Genomic DNA, 20,585 nt, shown 5'->3' with positions numbered 1-20,585 from the left:
AGGCAAATACACATAAGCAAAGTCACTGATGCAGTAGTCCACACACATTTGTACAAAACACACCCCTTTCTGGCCTTCTGACTGTCTGTGTAACAATCAGAGACAGCAAGAGACAGCGGGAAAGGGGAGAGGCGAGAGTGGACAGGAGCGAGAGAGATAAAGACAGACAGAGACAGATGCTGGCAGGAAGACAGCCAGTCAGCCAAAAGGAAGACGGGCCGCTCTTTGAACACTGGAGAAAGAGCCTAGAGACCAAAAAGCAGCTCGTTTCTCTGTATGAAATAACCCACTCAGAAGAAGTACCCCTGGGAGGTAATCAGAAAAACGGATGGGTCGTGTACAATATCCAATACAGGCATGGTCTAGCCAGGCGTTGTCTAGCTAGAGGAGTTCCAGGAGACCTTGAAAAGATTGGTTTGAGGAGAAGATATGTAGGCCAGACAGGGCAGATAGAGCTCCACAGAAAGGAAGCGGAGACGTTTCTGACAGGTAGGCAAAAGAGAATATGAGCTCAGGGCCAGAGGGACGATAAAAAAACAAAAGAATATAAACATAGGGGTCCGCTACACGCTCCTGAGAGTAATGAGAAAAATAACTCCACAGTGACAATCTATGACATCCATAGTTTCCAGCCTCGTGCTATAATTCAGGTGCTTGGAATGAATGGCTGAGATTTTCAATCAGCCCACAAATGAAGTCAATGCGAGTGCCCAGAAAAACCATAAACAAGCAAACAGCCGGGCTATTCCTGGATATTAGAGACATTAATCACATTAAAAAGCCTGCAGAGCGGATCTGTGATGACTGTAATGATGGAACTACCTTACACATGGGAGGCCGCACCAGAGCCACTCCTTGTGGCTGCTGTAATTAATTACTACATTAAACCAGCCTGTAGACGTGTGTATGTGTGTGTGAGCCATAGTATGTGTGTGTGTGTGTGAGATTGTGTGCGTTTCTGATGTTGTGTTTGCTCATATTTCTCGATATAACAAATATTTTGATACTGACAATTTTTGGTCAGTGGAGTGAAATCCCCTAATTAAAAAATAGTGCTTCGGCTAAACTGCACTGCACGTAGTTATAATAATACTGAGTTTCCTGCACATAAACGACTATACAGAACGTGTTGGCTGATATTGATAAAATCACTATAAAGGTTGTCATGTTAACATTGTTCATTCAGTGTTTTTAATTTTTAGACTACAATTCATTGTAGTCTAAACATTTAAGGATCAGTTTTCTGGACAATAATGTTATGGACAGTAATGTTATAACGTTAATGACCACTTATCTTTTACTTGTCTGACCTTAAACAAAGACTAACTGCTAGGCTCCCCTGCAACAGCAACAGACCAGCTGCCCACCCACCAGACTGACCACCATGCTCCTCTGCCACCTGTGTCAGACCAGCTGCCCACAACTTTCTTAATGGCTATGTTCAAATTTACATAAACTCATAATTATCTGCCACTAGTAGGTAGGTAGGTAGGTACGTAGATAGATAGATAGATAGATAGATAGATAGATTAAAATATAGAATCATATTAAAATATGAAATGTGCTTAAAGAGTGGAACAATTAAGCTTTCAATTGTATGTACATCTTTTCAAATATATAATAGTAGCAGTATAACTGGTATAACTGGCCAAATTACCCTTACACACTATTTTACCCCATTTGTGCTAACAGCGACATAACTACTGGTATTAAATACAATGGAATCATTGCCAAAACTACAATTATCTACTGTTGTGCAAGACCAATACCAATACAGCATTCAGCATGTCACTGAGGCAGCAAAATCATCTTACATAATTTCAAACTGCCAGCTGCCCTTTACATTGTGTCAATATATTCAATATCCATATCCATATATTCAATTGTGTATATATATTCAAAAGACCAACAGACCAAAATAAACTGTCCCAAATATACAGGTTAGAATCATTTTTCTTCTGTAAAGTAGCCATTTCAGAGATTGTCAAGGCTTTGTTCCCATTGTTCCCAATACTGTATATAGGCTATATAACAGAATTCTTCCTGACCTGCCTAAGCATTGGTTAAATGGGTTGTTCCCTTTATCTTTAAAATAATAATAATAATAATAATAATGTGTTCAATAAACCAAAATCTCAGAAACACTTGCCCTAGTTTTCATTTGTTCCTTGCTGGGAGCCTAGTTTCTAAAGCTAGGGCAATGCAGAAGTGGCAGACAAGTTGGTTAAATATGTGTCCCAAAACTAGGCTATAATGTTCTCTAAATAAACCAGTGTCTCATTATGGAGAAAGGCAGCCTGGTGCTCTGGGGATTACTGTGGCTAGACTGAGATGCAGAGAGAGTGCAAGGTGTGCAGACACTCAGGTTAGCTGTGATCCTGAGGGATAACAGGGGACACAGAAAAAGAAAGGAGAGACTGACCTGTAATTACATGCAAAATGAAGGCTTTTGAGAAATGGCTCTTTTCTTTAGAACTGTTTATATGGAAAAGGCCTGGGCTGTGGAAGGGTTATGCACTTATACATGATGGGATGCTGTGCAAACCTTAGTGGCAGGCCCTACCAGCACAAAACTCCGTAGTCTCTGAAGGTAATTTGTGTCACAGTAACGTCCACAGCAACAAGGGGTTAGGATGCCATAATAAAAGCTTATAATAATAATGATACGTATAACACAAATAATGTAATAAATAAATAAACTGTACACTGTCCAGTAAGCTACTTGACCACTTTAAGCTAATTGTTTAATAATTGTTTAAATAGTTATAGCACAGACGAAATGGGCTGAAATTACTGATCAGTGACTGTTTTAAGACATGTCCAAAGCAGGGAAGTGAGGTGGCATGGTTGAGATCATAATACTTAATTACTTACTTTATCATATTATTTATTATGTTACACTAAATTTATAACAATTTAAAAATTTAATTCATGCAGAATTCTCTTGACCTAACGATGTTTGGCTATTGAATGTTTGGAGGTGATTGCAGTGCAGTCTAAAGTTATTGGCCGACTCAGAAAAAAGTAAGTGAGTAAAAAACTAAAATAAAAGCAGATAAATAAAAGTTTAAGTGAGCTCGTAATTTTTCTCTACAGAACTGTTGATTGCATTGTTGACTGCTGTGCTGCTGTTGGTGTACAACAGGGTTTTTCACTTCTGGTCCACAGTTTGGTGGCACCCAAACTTTGATGACTCAACTCGTCTGTCAACTGTGTGTTTAGGCAGTAAACTGGCCAATCTGTGCTGGGCACTGGCTCTCCAGGATCAAATTAGAAAAATCCTGGAGTATGACATGACAGCCTGGTTTCATTGCTATACACCACATATTCTGTAATTAACTTCACACGTACTTGTACGTAGAAAATACTTAACTAAAATACAATAACTAAGCAATAACACACAAGACGTAATGTTGTACTGTAGTCACAGGCCTGAGGCTCCCTCTGATTGTGTGGTTTGAGACAGAGACTTCTCAGGTCAGCCAATGTACCCTACATACGTACCTACCTACCTACTGACCTAACTAGCAACATTTCCAGGTGTATGTGTGGCTGTAAGTGAATTTAAGAGCTCTTAGCCAGGTACTTTTGTCTGGTGTCTGAGTACAGATGGAGTGCTGTGTTTTTGGAGCGCTGTGTTCAATCTGTGTTGGTGTGGCACAACAGATAACACCACTACCTGCCAGTGAGCTATTACACCATGTGGGAGACCAGGGTTCGATTCACAGTCTGAGTGACTGTGCTGTGCTACACTAATAAGAGTCCTTGGGCAAGACTCCTAACACTGCATTGGCTCACCTCTGTAATATGAGTAACCTTGTAAGTCGCTCTGAATAAGAGTGTCAGCTAAATGCCATAAATGTAAATGTAAAATCCCATAACTCCCTGTTAGTAAGTGACCAAAAGTTGTGTGTTTTTGCACAATAATATCAATAGGGATGGTGCAATAGGGAATGAGACATGAAATATTGGTTATTATTTGTTTTTCTTTGCCACTTCTTTATCTGAAGTGGTTTTACAATAAGGAAATTACTTTTTGATAAAAGATAAACAAGTAACGAAGTATTTTGTTGTTTAAATAATAGGATGAATTGTGTCTATGATCAAAACACGGAACAGTTCAACAGTTTATATATATATATATATATATATATATATATATATATATATATATATATATATAAAACACGGAACAGTTCAATAAATCCATAGTTTAACCAAAATTAACCAGACAGTAGGGTGGATTTTCCTATAAAATTTCATGCTCACCGATGAGAGTGGAGCGGCCATCGCCCAGTGGGTAGCGCTGATAACGGGGCACGGGGAATGGGGGCAGCCGGTGGAAGCATTGGTGAAGGAGGGGCTCCAATCTTGAGGCCGAGGGGTCCGAAGGGTAGAATAGGTTGAATATCTGAGAACAAGCAGGCCGCAGCTGAGTCACTGCACCAAGAAGAGAAGATGAGTCAGAATACATGCACAGAATACAGGTTTTATAATAAACAGGTTGTTTTCTATAGATGACAGAGACTGAAGATTCGAGCCAGAGAGGTGCTACTGTGGTGGCGGCACTGCAGTTGACTCTGCTGCACTGTGAGCAAGGCAGGAAATTTGAAAATAATTGGACTGCTTGCCAGGCGGAAACTAACAGTGCATCCAGAGGACAATGTGTCAGGAGTAATGTGCTGGGGAATGTGCTCGCGCTCACGAAGTGTGTGTGTGTGTGTGCGTGCACTTTGGTGTGGGACTCTCACCCTGCACGGAAGGAAGGACAGTCCGTCTCATGGCTAACACCAGTCCAAGTGGACAGCCTAGCAGAAAACATTCAGACACCTCAAAATCAAAACGGCCCAGATTCAACATTGGACTGCTGCTTGTTGGCCTCAGCTCGGCATCATCCTGCATCAGACTAAACACACAAACACACAGACAGACAAGTGTGAGGAACACGGCTGGTAAAAAAAAAATCATTTCATAGAACTGCATGGAAGAAATTTTAAGCCTGTTTACATCTGGCACTAACGTGTTTTTTTGATCGGATCACGTTTAGATTTCACTTGTCTGCATGAAAAGCCAGGTGTAAACACCACCAAGACGCATTGTGATTGTAACACAAACCACATTCAGAGGTGGTCAGAGATGGATCTCTTCCACATTTAATACAAGTGTAAGCAGAATGTGTTTTCATCAGGCAGGCAGAAACACGTCTGTTGGAAAATGAGTTAATAAAATTATTCATATTCATCATAATTATTGTGGATCATGGCTTCTCTCTCCCTCTTGCCCTGTCTCCCTCATTTTCTCTCTCATGTGTGTGCTTGTGTGTGCTCATGCTTACCGGTAGATGAGAGCAGTGGTTCAAATAGTCTGTCTTATTTTCTGAGTCATTATGGGAATACGAGAGCCATCTATTTTTCCACCCCATTGTAGAACCACCACCGTTTTTCTAAACTGTTAAGATAATTTCTATAATCTCCAAGAGCAAAGCAATTATGATGAGAAATGGTTGTTTACAGGAAGTAAAATGGAAATGATGTTTGCGTTGGTGAGCAGTAAAAACACAGTAAAACTGGATCTCATTTGGTATCTCACATATTTCTTTGAATAATTTGTTTGTGGGATTTTCCCTTTTTTCTCCCAATTTGGAACAGCCACTTAACCCACCCACTCATAATTCCCTTATGACTAGCAATTCTCCCCACACTAGGAGGGCAGTGACTCCTCCGATACATGTGAAGCCAAGTCTCAGACTTCAAATATAATCAAAGTAATCCAGATATAATCAAATCCAGATATTATCCAGATATAAAATGCATGTTGGTCCAGTTGTCAAATTCAAACCTAACCATTTAAGGTTTTTGAAAAATCAAAGACTTTTAAGAGGTTCATAAACACAGTCTTAAATGCAGTAGTTGGTCAATATTGTGATTTTTTTTTTTTATCTAGAGCTGAAAAACAATGCCTCGACAACACTCTCCAAATATTTTAACATTTTGAAAATAATCATAAAATAAACAAAATTGTAAAGCTGTATACATACAGCTTAACTAGCTACAGCTTAGCTAGTTTTGTGTTCACAGAAGGAAGATCAGGACTAGAACTGAAGTTAGATAGATAGTAAACAAACTAGCACCTCAAACATACAAATTGTTCCGTAAAGCTAAAGCCTGCAGTGTGTATAATATAGGATGGGTATTTGAGAAAGGCAGCTTACTTGAACATCAGGGACAAACATACGCATCAGCCTTCAAACGCAAAGGTATGACCAAAGGTCCATGAAGCTCGCCTACACTGGACAGGCCCATTTATCGCAGAGCCATTAACCTTTATTTGTGGTAGCCATCAAATCCTTCATTCCTACTTTGTATCATCTAGTCATCCTTAATAGAGAACATCCCCATTCATCATTCACAGCAAACAAATATGTGGAAATGGCATCTTTGAAGTTCTTCTCTCCAAACACAGTGCTGGTGAGGAATAAGCGCTTCCTTTAACCAAACTTATGTTAAAAAGTCATAATCAGACAGGAAATTACAGTAAGCGAATGCATTACAGTAAACAGACGAGTTGCTAAATTGAATTATTTGTCTGCATTAAATGCCAAGTCTAATCGAAGGGTCTACATTTCATAAAAGCAGCTGGCAGAGTTTATATGTCTTCCTTGTTGTCTTACGGGCAGCGGCAGAGCCAAAAATAAATTACCTATGGGAATGGAGAGCTCAAACAATCTGAATGGTGGGCTTAATTTTATTAGGAAACCCCCTTTTCTAGTGCTGTGGTGCTGTAGAAGAACTTAACATCCGAGCCAACTTAGTGTGTATATCTCAAATATGGATCCAACTATACATAGTACTCTGCAAAAGTAAATAACATAATACAATGAAAAGTAAAAATGTTGCGATTGTCAGTAAAGTTATTGATATGTTAAGGTTAACACATACACAGATAAGCCATAACATTAGCACCACTAACAGATAAAGTCTAAAATCTATAGTGGCATCTGTCAAGGGGTGTGCTTTGTTACCACATACCTTGAGTTCTTCAAGGTGATGTGTTAAATGGGCAAGCTTAAGAATCTGAGCCATTCTGACAAGAACCAAATGGTGACGGCTAGCCAACGGGATCAGAACATCTTCACAACATCAGGCAGGGTGCCCAAGTCACACTGATGCGCACGGAGGCTCGATCACTTACAGGATCTGCTGGTAACGTCTTGGTGCCAGACGGCCCATGCCTCAAAATGGTCGGATCTGTTGTGGTGGCACGAGGGGGAACCTACTCAATGGTGTTAATGTTGTGGCTGATGGCAGCAGTCTATAATTGAGAGTCAGCATTTATACTGTTTAGCATAAAGATGAAGCTTAAATACCAATAATTGCCCTATAAGGTTCATGTAATCACAGTTTTCCCGGTCTGGATTCACCCCTTTATGTTATTACCTCAAAATGAAGACATTACAGGGTATTTTGTAGTAACAGTAAATGGAGACAAACAGAGCCATGTGCTACAATGCATATGGTAGACAAAAGGTATAGACAGATTTAGGTGAGTCCTTTTAAATCGGTAAGGCTGCAGGGCTCAGACTTACCAGCTATTCTCACTCTCTCTGTCTCTGCTCTGTGACAAATAGAGCTTTCCCTTGTTTGAACAATAGCTCTCTCATCCCTTCACCTACTTCTCTAGGCTCCTCAAAAATTCTGCCCTGGTCCAAAGGATTACAGATAGAATCAATTGAGTTGCACAGTTATCTGCCCATTCTTTCCTTCCCAACTCTTTCTCTTTCTTTACTCCTTTTCAACACTCTATAAGTCTACTGTCTTGTCCTTGGTGTAAACAGCAACAGAATCTCATGCTTAAACTTCTCTCGACTGAGTGACATCAGCCTACTGCATACGAAGCTAGTGCATACAATCTTATCTTGGACTTGAGCAATACAGTCTAGGGAACAACCATATATTAGCTGGTTAATATCAGCTGGACACTGGGGCTCTGCAGATATGGCGGAAATGTCCCCAGTGAAGTGTAAATCTCCCAACACTAAAGCTTTAGCATGAGGAAGATGTTATGATATATCTAATGACTTCCGCTTGTAACATTCCTTTAGTGTGCCTGCATGTGCTGTGTATTTTTTATTTTTTTTTTGTCTTTTTCTGTAGGTGCAGGTCCATGAATGGCCATCAGGGGAGCTCTGTATAAAAGAGCCAGAAGAAGCTTGACCCTGAGGTGTTTAGGGGTCCTCCCCTTTGACAACATGAAAGAGCATCACGCTCAGACTGACCTGGCACTTCCAATTTCCATTCCCCAGCTCCATTGCATTTTTTTAAACCTCACATCTTTGGGGGAAATCTTTCATTTAGCTATCTTTACTCCTGTTTTGGTGACGGGGCCTAGGGTAGTTTTGTGTATTTAGTTTTTTTTGGTTAGTTAGTTGTGTTTGCTGTAGTCGTTTGGTATGTTGTTTTGGCGTATGCTCACCTCTGAAGTCATATGTCCTCCATTGATTGACAATAAATTCATACTGGTGCATACTTCTATGCAGTGCCTGGTGTTTGGTCTGGCAGAGGGTCTGGAGACAGAGCCCAGTTTCAATATCTATTACATCATCCTAGACTGAGTCATAACATATAAAAAATGAAAAGTAAGAAATTATTATACAAACCAACAAAAGAACTATGCACAGTCTGGAAGCAGTACAGCAATGAGTGGTGAGCGCTGTGAAACGCCTTATTCTAAGGGACAACCAGGAATAAACAGTCAGTCTTGGGATTCTGGTGGCTGGCATATCTCTCCTACCAAGAGGTTATCCCACACCCACACCCAACACTACTGGATATAACTGAATACATCTATAGCTATTACAGACTATTCAAATTGTAGTTATGAAATCATATTTGCTTATTAGCTGAATTGGTAGAATTTGTATTGTATGAGGTCACGAATATTACACATAATTTGAACCCTGGTACAGTCACTGTAAGGGATTGCTCCATTACACTTTCCATTAGGCCTCCCCTAAAAACCTTGAGGGCAGATCAGGTGTATTGACCCCAGAAAGGCCCTTCCATAAATCGAGGGATCGCTGAATCCATGGCCTTGGCATTATCAGGCCAATAACCTGACACTATCAAGTGGCACAACTGCTTCTATAGGGCACAGTCCAGTGTTTTGCCCCCTGTGAGCGAATGCATGTGTCAACTAGCCCTGTAAAGGGTCACATCACGTAAGCACAGACGATGTGACACAGACAGAAAAGTTCCTGTCATCTAAAGGCCTGCTAATGGTTCCTACTGGCACTGCTCTCAGAGGGTGCACAAAAAGGTTAGCGGTGCTACAAGGCCCTGGAGACGGTTGAATGGAAGCGAGATGTAGACGAGATGAGAAATCTGAGCTACGGTCACAGAGAGGTGTTTCCCTCAGGACAAACACTATCAGCCATGTCAACAGTGAATCAGCACTTTAACACAGAAATGTCCACATAGAAGACCCCTGTGGGGCAAAGGAGAAGCCAAGGAGAGGCCAGGGCTACGGGAAAGTCTTCCAGCAAGGACTGCAAAGTGGCGTCTTTACCCAGAGACTGTTTGGGGTGCTTTGCTGAGTGGTTTAGTCTACTGACTGCTGGTACACACTGCTGAGCAAAGAAGCCTCTCTGCTGGTGTCAAGCCTCTCAAGAGGCAGGGATTTAGACAAAGAGCAGCTGTTAGCTCAAGCCATGTTGCCACGGCAATGAGCGCTTTCCACTAAAGAGCATTGTTCCATCTGTTCCAGCATATGAGTATGTCTCATACTTTTATCTTAAACATATGACTGAACCTCTACTGAATCAGACAAGGCCTCTACATGTTGACCCATACTCAACCGAATCTTATCTCCATATTGCTTAAAACACTACAAGATTCCCAAACAGTTCTTGGCTAGAATGTATGGTTCTAGGACAAACATGTCTAATGGGTATAGAGTCTTTATACATTATGTGGTGGTTATTACAACTTTAGAACTGTTCTCCACCCTTATACATCTCACGGAGCGATCCATTTCAAAGGTTAGGAAACCTAAGGTGGCTCTTCAGTGGTATCCTCCCAAAGAAAGTTTCTGGCGCCTTTAATTTAAGGAGTATATTTGTTTTGGAAAGTCATGGAGGAAGTCAGCATGGCTAGCTAACAGAAACAGAAACAACAGCTCAGTCTAATGTTTATGCCTAATGTTAAATAAAGATATTTCGGAGAACGGAGCAGCAGCACTAGAAAACATAGGGGAAGAAGAAACTCTGCAAGAAAGCTCTATACCATTTTTCCACTGTTTACATCGCTGCCTCATTCACTTTTATGTATTAAGTACATTCATACAACCTCCTCCATCAGCCATCTTTGTTGCTGTCAGATAAGGTTGACGCAGAACTGCCCTCTAGTGAATGCATTTCTTAACATGCCATGCCAATGTAAAGGACGAACAGACGTATGCGGGCATTAACGGATACGTCGTTTGAAACAGATGTCTTAATTTTCGGACGTAAAAGAAACAGAAATTAGCCATTACAGTTCTGCCTCAGACAGTATGAGTAGGAATATTGCACATAAAAGTTCTGTAGACAGATACGACAGAGCTCAGTCCTCGCTCCAGTAGGTGGACTTGGTACAAAGAAAAATGAACTGAAGTTCATGCAGACAGGTAAGGCTGTCAAACCACACTGAAAAGATAGCGCATGTTAATCAGAGATTTTAACATGATATTTAACCCAAGCTGGCCACCAAAGGAGAAGGTTGTATAACCACCACAAGCCATTATTCTGATTTGATTTTATCAGCACATTGAAGGATGATGAAAAAAGCTCAGCTCCAGGGCTGAGGGAGAAACGTAAGGTGGGGAAATTTCCTCCCTCTGCTCCTGCACATGCATATTGGCACAGACTATTTATAGCAGACTGCAGGAGGCAGACAGGCCACACCGTCATGCAGAAAATATTGATAAATGGCATGGTGAAGAAGACTGACACATTCACTGATAGTGTGGCCAAGGGCCAGGTACATACATGTGCAGTTACACTGATGTGGGAAATTCATCGGAAAAGTTACACATTATCGGAAAAGGTATAAATACATTATTAAAGTATAATTTTACTTGGATGATCCACTATAGATGTCCATCATAGATGCTCACCTGTTATTCAAATAACATTCAACTGAATGCCTATTAAATGCAACTGAACTTTAAGTTGAATGCCTATTGAACACATAACCTTAACTTTACCCTTATCTTTGAATTAACCCTAAATCCTAACCCTAAATCACAACCCTAAACCTTAAATCTAACTTTAAATCTAACTTTAACCTAAATCTAACCCTAAATCCTAACCTTAACCTAAACCTTAAATCTAATATTAAACATAACCTTAACCTTACTCTTGAATCAACCCTAAATCATAACCCTAACCTAAACCTTAAATCTAACCCTAATCCTTAATTCTAACCCTAGCTTTACCCTTGAATCAACCCTAAATCATAACCCTAACCCTAACCTAAACCTAAACATTAAATCAAACTCTAAACCTAATCTTAACCTAAATCTAACCCTAAATCCTAACATTAACCTAAACCTTAAATCTAACTCTAAACCTAACCATAACCTTACACTTGAATCAACCATAAATCCTAAATCATTACCCTAACCTCAACCTAAAGCTTAAATCTAACCCTAATCATTAATCCTAACCCTAACTTTACCCTTGAATCAAATCAAACCTTAAATCTAACCTTAAACCTAACTCTAATCTAAACCCTACCATTGAATCAACTCTAAATCCTAACCCTAACTGTAACCTAAACCTTAAATCTAAACCTAACCTTAACCTTACCCTTGAATCAACCCTAAATCCTAACCCCAACCTTAACCCCAACCTTAAATCTAATGCTAAATCTAACCCTAAATAGGTAAGGTTAAGGTTAGGGTTAGTTGTAGGGTGACATTCAGTATACAATCCTTTACATTCAACTTAGAGTTCAGTTGCATTTAAGACATTCAGTTGAATGTCAAGTGAGCATCTATGAGGCTTCTTTAGTGGACAATCCAAGTAAAGAGATACCATTATTAACAGTATCACATTAGTCATAGATCTTCAGTATTTCACTTTATCTGATAATTATTCTGCTTTTCTATCCAATTTCTTTTTTGTAACCAGGGTTGCTGATGTGTGTTTTTGCTGTGCTATCCGGTAGGGATCAAAATATTGATGTATTAAAGTATCACTATATCATGTTTTGCAATACTGTTTGATTCTCATAAAGACATTCGATAGTACGGACCACAACCTGGAACGCTGTTACTTGGAGAGAAAGTCTAAAGTCTTTAGGCTGGAGTTCGGGGAGCCTTATGGTAGGAGCGTGGGAAATTTGTACTCCTTAAGAGATCCACTGATGGCACAAATCAGGACTGCCTGAGGACAGGTTTAATAATGACTGGCCTAATAAACATTATGTGCAAAACATCCTGGTAATGTCTACTATATGTTTCAAACAATGCTTCAGTTATGACATCCAGAGAGAACATTTTTGGTCCATCATTTTTAAGATTAAGATCAAATTTAAGATTAAGATAAGATTCAAATTTTAATTGTATAATGTGCTGAGTACAATAAATGTAGGATTTAGATGTTCAAAAGTATGATCTAAGCTTAAGGGAAGAAAATTCCCTTTTTTATTACAGTTTTGTCCAGTAAACCTTAATTATAATATCTTGTCGTGAAGACATCAGATGTTGGAGGCTTGGTAGGGAGAACAGGGAATGGGTCTTCCAAATTGGGCAAAAAAGTGGCACTTTATTCTAGGGACGTAACCCTCTACATATAAGTGCTGTAAATCTAAGTGATAAAACTTTGAAAGCCATTCTGAGAATGCCTTAAGGTGTTCCCCCACCCTGGTGGTCCATGAGTATTGTGTGACTGAGGTGTACCTGCTGATAAAGGGATGATGCTGGCTGTTGGATGAATCAGCATCACATGAGTCACTCTGTTTGCGGCTGAGGGGGGCCCTTCTCGTGCGGTTTTCACTGGGGGCCGAGATGTCAATGTTGCTCTTGCTGAGGCGCTTGCTGGAGCTCAGGCCTGTGCTGGCCTCTCCCAAAAGCCCCCGGTTATCCTGCGTGGGATTGGAGCGTGGGACACGGTTGGGTCAAGAGAGTCACCATTATATAAACATGCAAAAAAAAAAAATGCTTTTACACAGTGGTAGTTACAAAGGAGGTATCTGGAGAGCGCTGAAGTGCAATGACTAATGGAGTCTGAAATATCAGGACAGAGTGCTGCGTTTGTACAAGGCTAGCATGGACTGAAAGGAAACCCATACTGGGAGTGGAAGGGAAAAAAACAACCAACAACCCGAGACAATAGATAGTGAGAGGACTGGATTTCGGAAATGGGTCTGGAAACAACCCAAGTCAGGTGCAGCTAGGGCACGGGGGCAAGCTAGCGTAAGTGGTTCAGGCTTTAAATACATACCTTTAAGCTCTCCGTACTGTTGTGTCGGCTTCTGTGGCTGGGGCTGCTATGCTGAGGGCTGTTGCTGAAACACAGAGCATCAAAACACAGCACGCCGCCTACACAGTCGCCCAACAGACACACCTGGCCGACAGCATATGCAGAAACACAGGCACACACACACACACACACACACACACACACACACACACACACACACACACACATATATATACAAAAAAGTCAGCGACACTCTTCTGAAAGTAGTCAGTGCTGACAGCCAAAGCTCAACAGCAGGAGGGCTTGGTGGTGGCTAAATCCACCGCTCAATCCGACTGTCAATAACGCTCTTAATTAGAGCAGGGAAGCAGCACATCTGAAATGCCGCTGCTGCAGCTTCTTAATTACTTATTTGGAGTGGATGAATGTCTGACAATGAGCTCTAGCTGTGTTTGGATGTTGAAAATGCAGTTTTCAAAAGCCCAACACCTTCTTTCCGCTATCTCCTAAAACCAGAAATGCTGGAAAGCCTGTGACAATCATTTTGGCGTTCCAGGCCCAAATTAACATCTCAAAGCCTTATCGCTGACGTGCATGATTTTTCCAGGATCAGAGGGTTAATGTGTTACTCATGAGGTACCCGCATGGTACCCTCAGGAGCTGACGTGCTGCACACGGATAACAAACAGTGCTCACTTCCTCTGAAAATCAGTTGTGCGTGGTAAATTGACGAGTGTATTATTGGATTAATCATGTGAGATTAGAGAGCAGGAGGAGTGCAAAGAGAGAGACCTCTCTCCCTCTGTTTGAAATGACTCATCACTAATGACTCAGACCTCTCCCAACCAGTTTACCAATCACAAATCTATTGAGTTATTATAAGACGAAAAGCAAAAGACAGCGGCTCATGTTAGCATCCCCCATGGGGCCAATCGCAGCACCAGTAATGAACCCAGGTAGGCCTAGGCTCAATAACTTTAGGGTAGTTTAACAGCACTGAAGCAGGTAATGCACTCAATTTACTCAAATGTGAACATCACATCTAATAAATTACACCCATGAGTCACATTTATTACAAGTTTACATAAGGTTGACAATAACTGTGTTAATTAGGGCTGTTAGATCTTAATAAGACTAGACTTTGGGATACAACATAATTCAGACAAAACACTGGGTCAGTAGTAAGGACCAACCTGTCCAGTGAAACCTTGTCCTTCAGGAGACTGCAGGAAAGTGTGGTAGATCTGGTTGGCTCGTGTAATGACGGTTGCCACGGCATCTTGGTAATGCGGTGCAACAATAGCAAGTAGAGGAAGGGCTGCCAGGGGCAGGTGGTCCACGCTGCTGGACACACAGCTCTCATCATAACTGTAGGGGTTCAGGCTGTGACAAAAGAGACAAAGAGGCCAGTTCAGGACAGGAACACTGCATAATCACAACAAAGCAAACTGGTCCACGTCTTAACCCATTAAATCCTAGGATAGGTAAAAACATTAGACAGTTGGGGGGCAAACATGAAACTCCCTGCTTTCTCAAAGAAAAATAACTCACAATACTAGGTCAAAAAGAAAGAGAGCCATTACACCAATCAGTCATAACATGAATTCCACCTTACTAATATTGCATTATGTATGTATTATAGCAATCTATGCTGAACTGGTCAAATTTAAGCACTATTATGGTAAAAACACCAAAACATTGTAATTGTAATGAAAACTATCCGACAGACTGAGAACAGAAAGTCACACAACTGTTTATATAATCAGAAGATAGCAATCAGTGAAACCACAGCCATTCGTGACCAGAAGTCCAAGACAGCATAATTGGCTTGTCTGTGCATAGGATGGACCTCCCTCTCCCCCATCACTTAATGCAATGCTGGCCAAATTGCACATTTGTTATCTGATAGAATTGGCAACTTGCGTTCTGGTCCAAGCACACTGAACTGTAAAATGATGTTGTGCTGTTTAGAAAGCATCATGCTAGTCTCCATTCAGCTAGTTGGTGGGAACTTTCAATATGCTCTGGAAACTATTAACAAACCAATGACCCAAACCATAGGACAGCTCTACGCTTGTGCTACAATAGTTTGTTGGGATTTTCTTTTGTTTATTTGTGTTTAAAAACAACAGTAATTGAAACACCATGAGATGCTATTATCAGTTTGCAAGTTTCATCTTGTATTTTGACTCGATAATATGAGCAAGTAAACTAAACACTTCATCAGTGGCAGTATTTTTGCAGTCTCTCAGTTATTTCCCCCGATCAGCATTGAAGAGGCAGTTTTGCAGGGCCTGGGATAGGCTGAAAGTGTCTCTGACTGAAATTCCTAATTTTCCACTCCACTGATGACACTCCCCTATGTTTCACACATTAGGCTGGCTCTTTAAGACTAAGGTATGTATGTATGTGTGGGGTGGATGGGGTGGGAGGCGCTCTCATCAGCAGAGAAACATATGGTTATGAATACCGGCATGACTCAGGTCAGAGAGACGAGAAAGATGCAGAAAGGTGACAACGTCTCAGAGAGACCACGACCTTCTGTCAGACACACTGCGTGTATGAGTAAGAAAGCCGATGAGTGTATCAGTTGAGGGTGGAAGAAAATTGAAGGATTGCCTTGCCTCTGTGCTGTCTCCTTGAACAGCTGTGCCAACCCTGAAGCCATCGATCAGCGGCAGAGATTAGAAATACAGCGGCTGTCCGATACAGAGTTAGTGGCAGCGTCGGAGCCAGAATACTGCACAAAAGGAGTTCTGCTCAAGTTCCAGGAGACATAGCTGAAAGGAAGCCCATCAGGCTCTACTGAAAGCTGTCTCCTTCTCTTTTTTTTAAGCCTTGCATTCTTTGTAAGGCAAGAAGCTCAGCCTGTACTGCAAAGCACTGTCCTAATGTAACACTACATATTGGGCTTGAGCACCCCCACCATATGTGGACGCTCAGTGGACCCACTGTGGACCCAAATTCTGCCTGTTCGTGTGCCCAACTCATAAGGGATATATCCTTGAAGGGTTCAAGAGTTCTTGTATGTATTTTTTGCCTAGGTAAATGGTTCCTATCTGCAGTATATGGTTAAAGAATCTATGATTCTATACAGAACCAGAAAGAGTTCCACTATTATTATAATATTGTATTACATTATAAGCAAAAAGAGTTCAATATACCCATCAGCAAATAACCATGTACGAGAGGTTTTCCTCGTATATGAAGAACAATTTATCCAGGTTAGAAACCATTTAAGCATTCTTTCCCCAATTTTCGATAGCCAGTTAACCCAACCCACTCATTAGCACTCTCCCCATCACATATAATGCTCCCCACACTGGGAAGGTGAGGACTGTCGATTGCCTCCTCTGACATGCATGCATTTGCTATAGAAGGTGAAGATTTATAACCATGCTCCCTCCTTTAAACTCTTTATCCGCTATTATAATGGATAATATTATCTGAAGTATCCCACTTTTCACAAACAATATTTGGCTTGGTATTGTCCTGGGGCAACAAAAAACTGGGGTGGAAAAAACACAACAGGTCCACAACATGCAGTATATGGCTAAAAACACAATGCACTTCTATGCTGATACAGAAACATGGTGTTCTTTTTAGAATAGCTGTAGTCTGGGACATACAGGACTAAGATCTGAAGCATGCCAGGTGCTGCTCTGTTATATGCCGGCTGAAGTGGCTGCTCTTTTTAGGATGAATGAATGAAAAAGGAAGTTCTCATACAGATACATACTGGGTAGAAATGCTGGATGCTACTTTGAGAAAACTTGTAGTAAGCCATGTGTGAGGAGAGTCATCTGTCTGATTAAAATGAGAGAGCTGAGGCCAATCTTAATCAGCCTTCACTCACAGTCACACAGTGATGTGCTACACCAAACAATCACTTTTATTTACAGCCTTCGCAGCATGGTACCAAACCTGTTCCTTCTTTAGCAGGTCTAACAAAACCCAGGTTAGATGTACAGGTAGATCGCATGTTTCTATGAACTATTTTGGTGTTTAAAAAGTTGCAACTGTCGTAATTCACTATGGTTTTGGATGTTAGCATGGTTGTTCCTCAGAGAGAAAAATCCAGCAAAACAGAAGCCTGTTTCCACCAGTTAGAAAAGCTGTGTTTCAATTCTGTCAGACGTGTTTCATATTTTGGCCTATTTCTGACCTCTCTACATTATGAATGTTTTTTATTAATTTATAATGATCTTTTGACTAATTGACTAATGACTAATGTCTTGTTTCCCCCAAATGACAACTTAAATTATGCTTTTTCAAAGAACAATAAGGCCAAAAAGAAAAAGAACAATTACACAGATTAGCTATAACATTATTGAGTAGACCCCCTTGTGCCACCTCAACATTCGAGGGATGGACTCCACAAAACCTCTGAAGGTGTCCTGTGGTATCTGATACCAAGATGTTAGCAGCAGATTCTTTACCTGATACAATGGTTGTCCTTTCTTAGACCATTTTGGGTAGGTCCTGACCACTGCATACCAGAAAAACCCTACAAGACCTGCCTGATGTTTTGGAGATGCTCCAATTCAGTTGTCTAGACATCACAATTCGACCCTTGTCAAAGTGGCTTAGATCCTTAGGGTTACCTATTTTTTCCAACTTTTACATATATCTCAGTGGTGCCAGTGTTCTGGCTGATTGGTTCATGCTGATCCATTTATTTGAGACATTATTTAACTTGCTGTGTCAAACTCTGAGATGGTACTGATCTGATACCATGTACCAGAAATAAATCTGATTCGATTCTCTGAAAAATCCATCCTCAATAGCCTATTTTGGATAATCATCATAAGTGAAATGCATCTGTATCGGCCTATAAAGGATTATATATTAGATTTGGAAGAGAAAAAGTGGTATTGCGCCATCTGCAGTCAGAAAATCAAGAACAGTTTTTTGGACATTTTTGCTACAAATATCTCAAATAACTTCATATCACACACTGTGTTTCCTTGTGTGGTTGTTTACATAAAAATGAATGGCACCATCTTTTAGCCAGTCGTGCAATGACCAGTGCATCAATAACAACATCTCCATACACATAGAGAGCGGAAGTCGACAGGTGAAGATGCATTGTTTTAATTCGAATTGCCATAAAAAGCATCCCAAACTATTATTATTTAAAACTCGATTGCTCTTTTAGAGTGTGTATGTGTTTTTATTATTATGATATTATATTATCATCCTATCAGTGGCCCTAGTCTTAAAATGACAATAAAATGCTCTGTAAAGACTGGGATATATATTTTCGGTTGGATAATTTAATCTAGACACAACTCTCTGGCCTCTGCTATGAGAGAACTTGGCGCCTCATGCATGAACGAAAAGCCTTGCACTTTGACGTCACGTTTAGGTGTGTATTCTGATGGGACTCCTGCAACCTGCTAACACAGTAAGCATTTTAACAACACTCCTATCCACTTCGCTACATGTTTACAGCTTGGTGATATCTGTGACGATCAAACAGAGTCTTTGTCAATAGCAGTTCAGCTCTTTGTCTACTTCTGTATTGACCACTTTTGAAATGCTGAATTCACAGAAGGAATTTTGATAATGCAGCCACAGCTGGTGCCTCATTTTTGGGTAAGCGTACAACGAGAAGTAAAAACATTAATGAAAGTGGGATGAATGCGGTTCATGAGATCAATAATAATTTTTTGCCTGGATTATCTGAGTGAAAAGGGTTCTCTAATGCTCCGCTCACTCTCTCTGTATCTCTCTTTCTGTTTTCTTGCTCTTCACAACCACACAGATGGTGTCCTGAGCCCCTGTCTATGCTCTAAGCAGGTAGTTCTGGCTAGCTGGCCATGGAGAGGGCACGACCTGAGCGAAGTGACCCGTTGTGGACACTTGCTCCTGTCGTGTTTACATGAGCTGCTCTGGATCAGGCTGTGGCCATTACCATAACAAGGCCGGGAAAGCAGGAGCTGTCCGAATTACAATCAGTCTGCACCGGTTCCAAAGAGTAACTCCCAGTCACTCAGCCCCCCCAGGATTCATTATTTATTTGCTGAGTTGTATAATTAATTTGTGGCTTACGCAAACAGCTGGTAGTGCCGGTGCGGTGGCACTGTTTTACTTCGCTTGACGAGATGAAATGATAAGATTGGCAGGGGAATTGGCAATGGGGATGAATTCAGCTCCATTTCATTAAGGTGAAGAGAGAGCCTGAGCGACACCTATTCATTTCACGAAAATGTGTGTGTGTGTTCCATATTCTGAGCTGCTCCTATCACCTTGAAAACTCCTGCCCTTCAAAACTTTGGAGAGCAGCAAATGTGGACAACAACTTTTTAATTAGGCATCTTTTCAACATACTGGTCAACCCATGATATCAGTCAATAATAGACCTGTTAAAAGCAAACTTATGATCTTAAGTTCTTCCAAACTCTTCCAAAGCTTTTAGTTACCTAACAACTAGCTCATTCCTAATGCCATATTTATTTTAGTGACATTCATTAATACATTTCTTCTTATTATTATTTTTATTATAAAATTACATTCATTGATGGATACTGGTAAATGCATTACGATAAAGTGTGAATTCCTTCCAAACCAGGGGTGGTCGTTATATTCTGACAAGATTGTGTAAATGGCCATGGACAAACACTCTGCAACATTCTGCAAGATTTTAATGGTTTCACATTGTCGACAGGTGCTAGGTGCCACTCAGAAAGAAGGAAGGTGGGTCAGCCCCCTGCTGTTTGAGTTCAAAACACTGATTAACAGTGAATTAGAATTAGCTTGTACAAAACAATGCACTGTACCATGTTTATAATCAGTTATGTAAATGTTGCATATGATTAACTGATAGTAAAAGAAAGAAATGCAGGATTTATTAGTTCATTCCCAAAATAGACTGCTGTGTCTGTTGCCCGGATTATGACACTATCACACTTCCCACAATGTGGCTCTGGGCACCAGTATTTGTATCGTATTTTAACCTTTAAAAGAACAATGCTCAGATTAATAGTCTGCTATTCTATTGAATTCATATGTGCTGTGCTTGTATGGTCACCAAATGCCTGTTTTGTGAAAGTTTCCAGTGATTTTTAATCTGCTATCAAAACATTTCCTGAGGGTGAGATGGGGTCTGCCTGCACTTTCG

General features: G+C 40.6%; 1 protein-coding gene across 1 annotated transcript in view; it reads right to left on the bottom strand.

Moving 5' to 3' along the window:
* pitpnm3 (PITPNM family member 3) overlaps nucleotides 1-20,585 on the bottom strand; it is a 112,798-nt gene that overhangs the window by 22,686 nt on the left and 69,527 nt on the right. Inside the window, exons 6-10 of the mRNA XM_072691961.1 lie at nucleotides 14,656-14,845; nucleotides 13,484-13,606; nucleotides 12,940-13,124; nucleotides 4,752-4,906; nucleotides 4,270-4,440 (exon numbers count right to left, since the gene is read on the bottom strand). Coding sequence (XP_072548062.1) covers nucleotides 4,270-4,440; nucleotides 4,752-4,906; nucleotides 12,940-13,124; nucleotides 13,484-13,606; nucleotides 14,656-14,845 — 824 coding nt within the window. The remainder of the gene's footprint in view (nucleotides 1-4,269; nucleotides 4,441-4,751; nucleotides 4,907-12,939; nucleotides 13,125-13,483; nucleotides 13,607-14,655; nucleotides 14,846-20,585) is intronic.

This window comes from Salminus brasiliensis, chromosome 11, assembly GCF_030463535.1.
Source record: "Salminus brasiliensis chromosome 11, fSalBra1.hap2, whole genome shotgun sequence".
Taxonomy (NCBI): Eukaryota; Metazoa; Chordata; class Actinopteri; order Characiformes; family Bryconidae; genus Salminus; species Salminus brasiliensis.
This window is presented reverse-complemented; position numbering and strand designations above follow the sequence as displayed.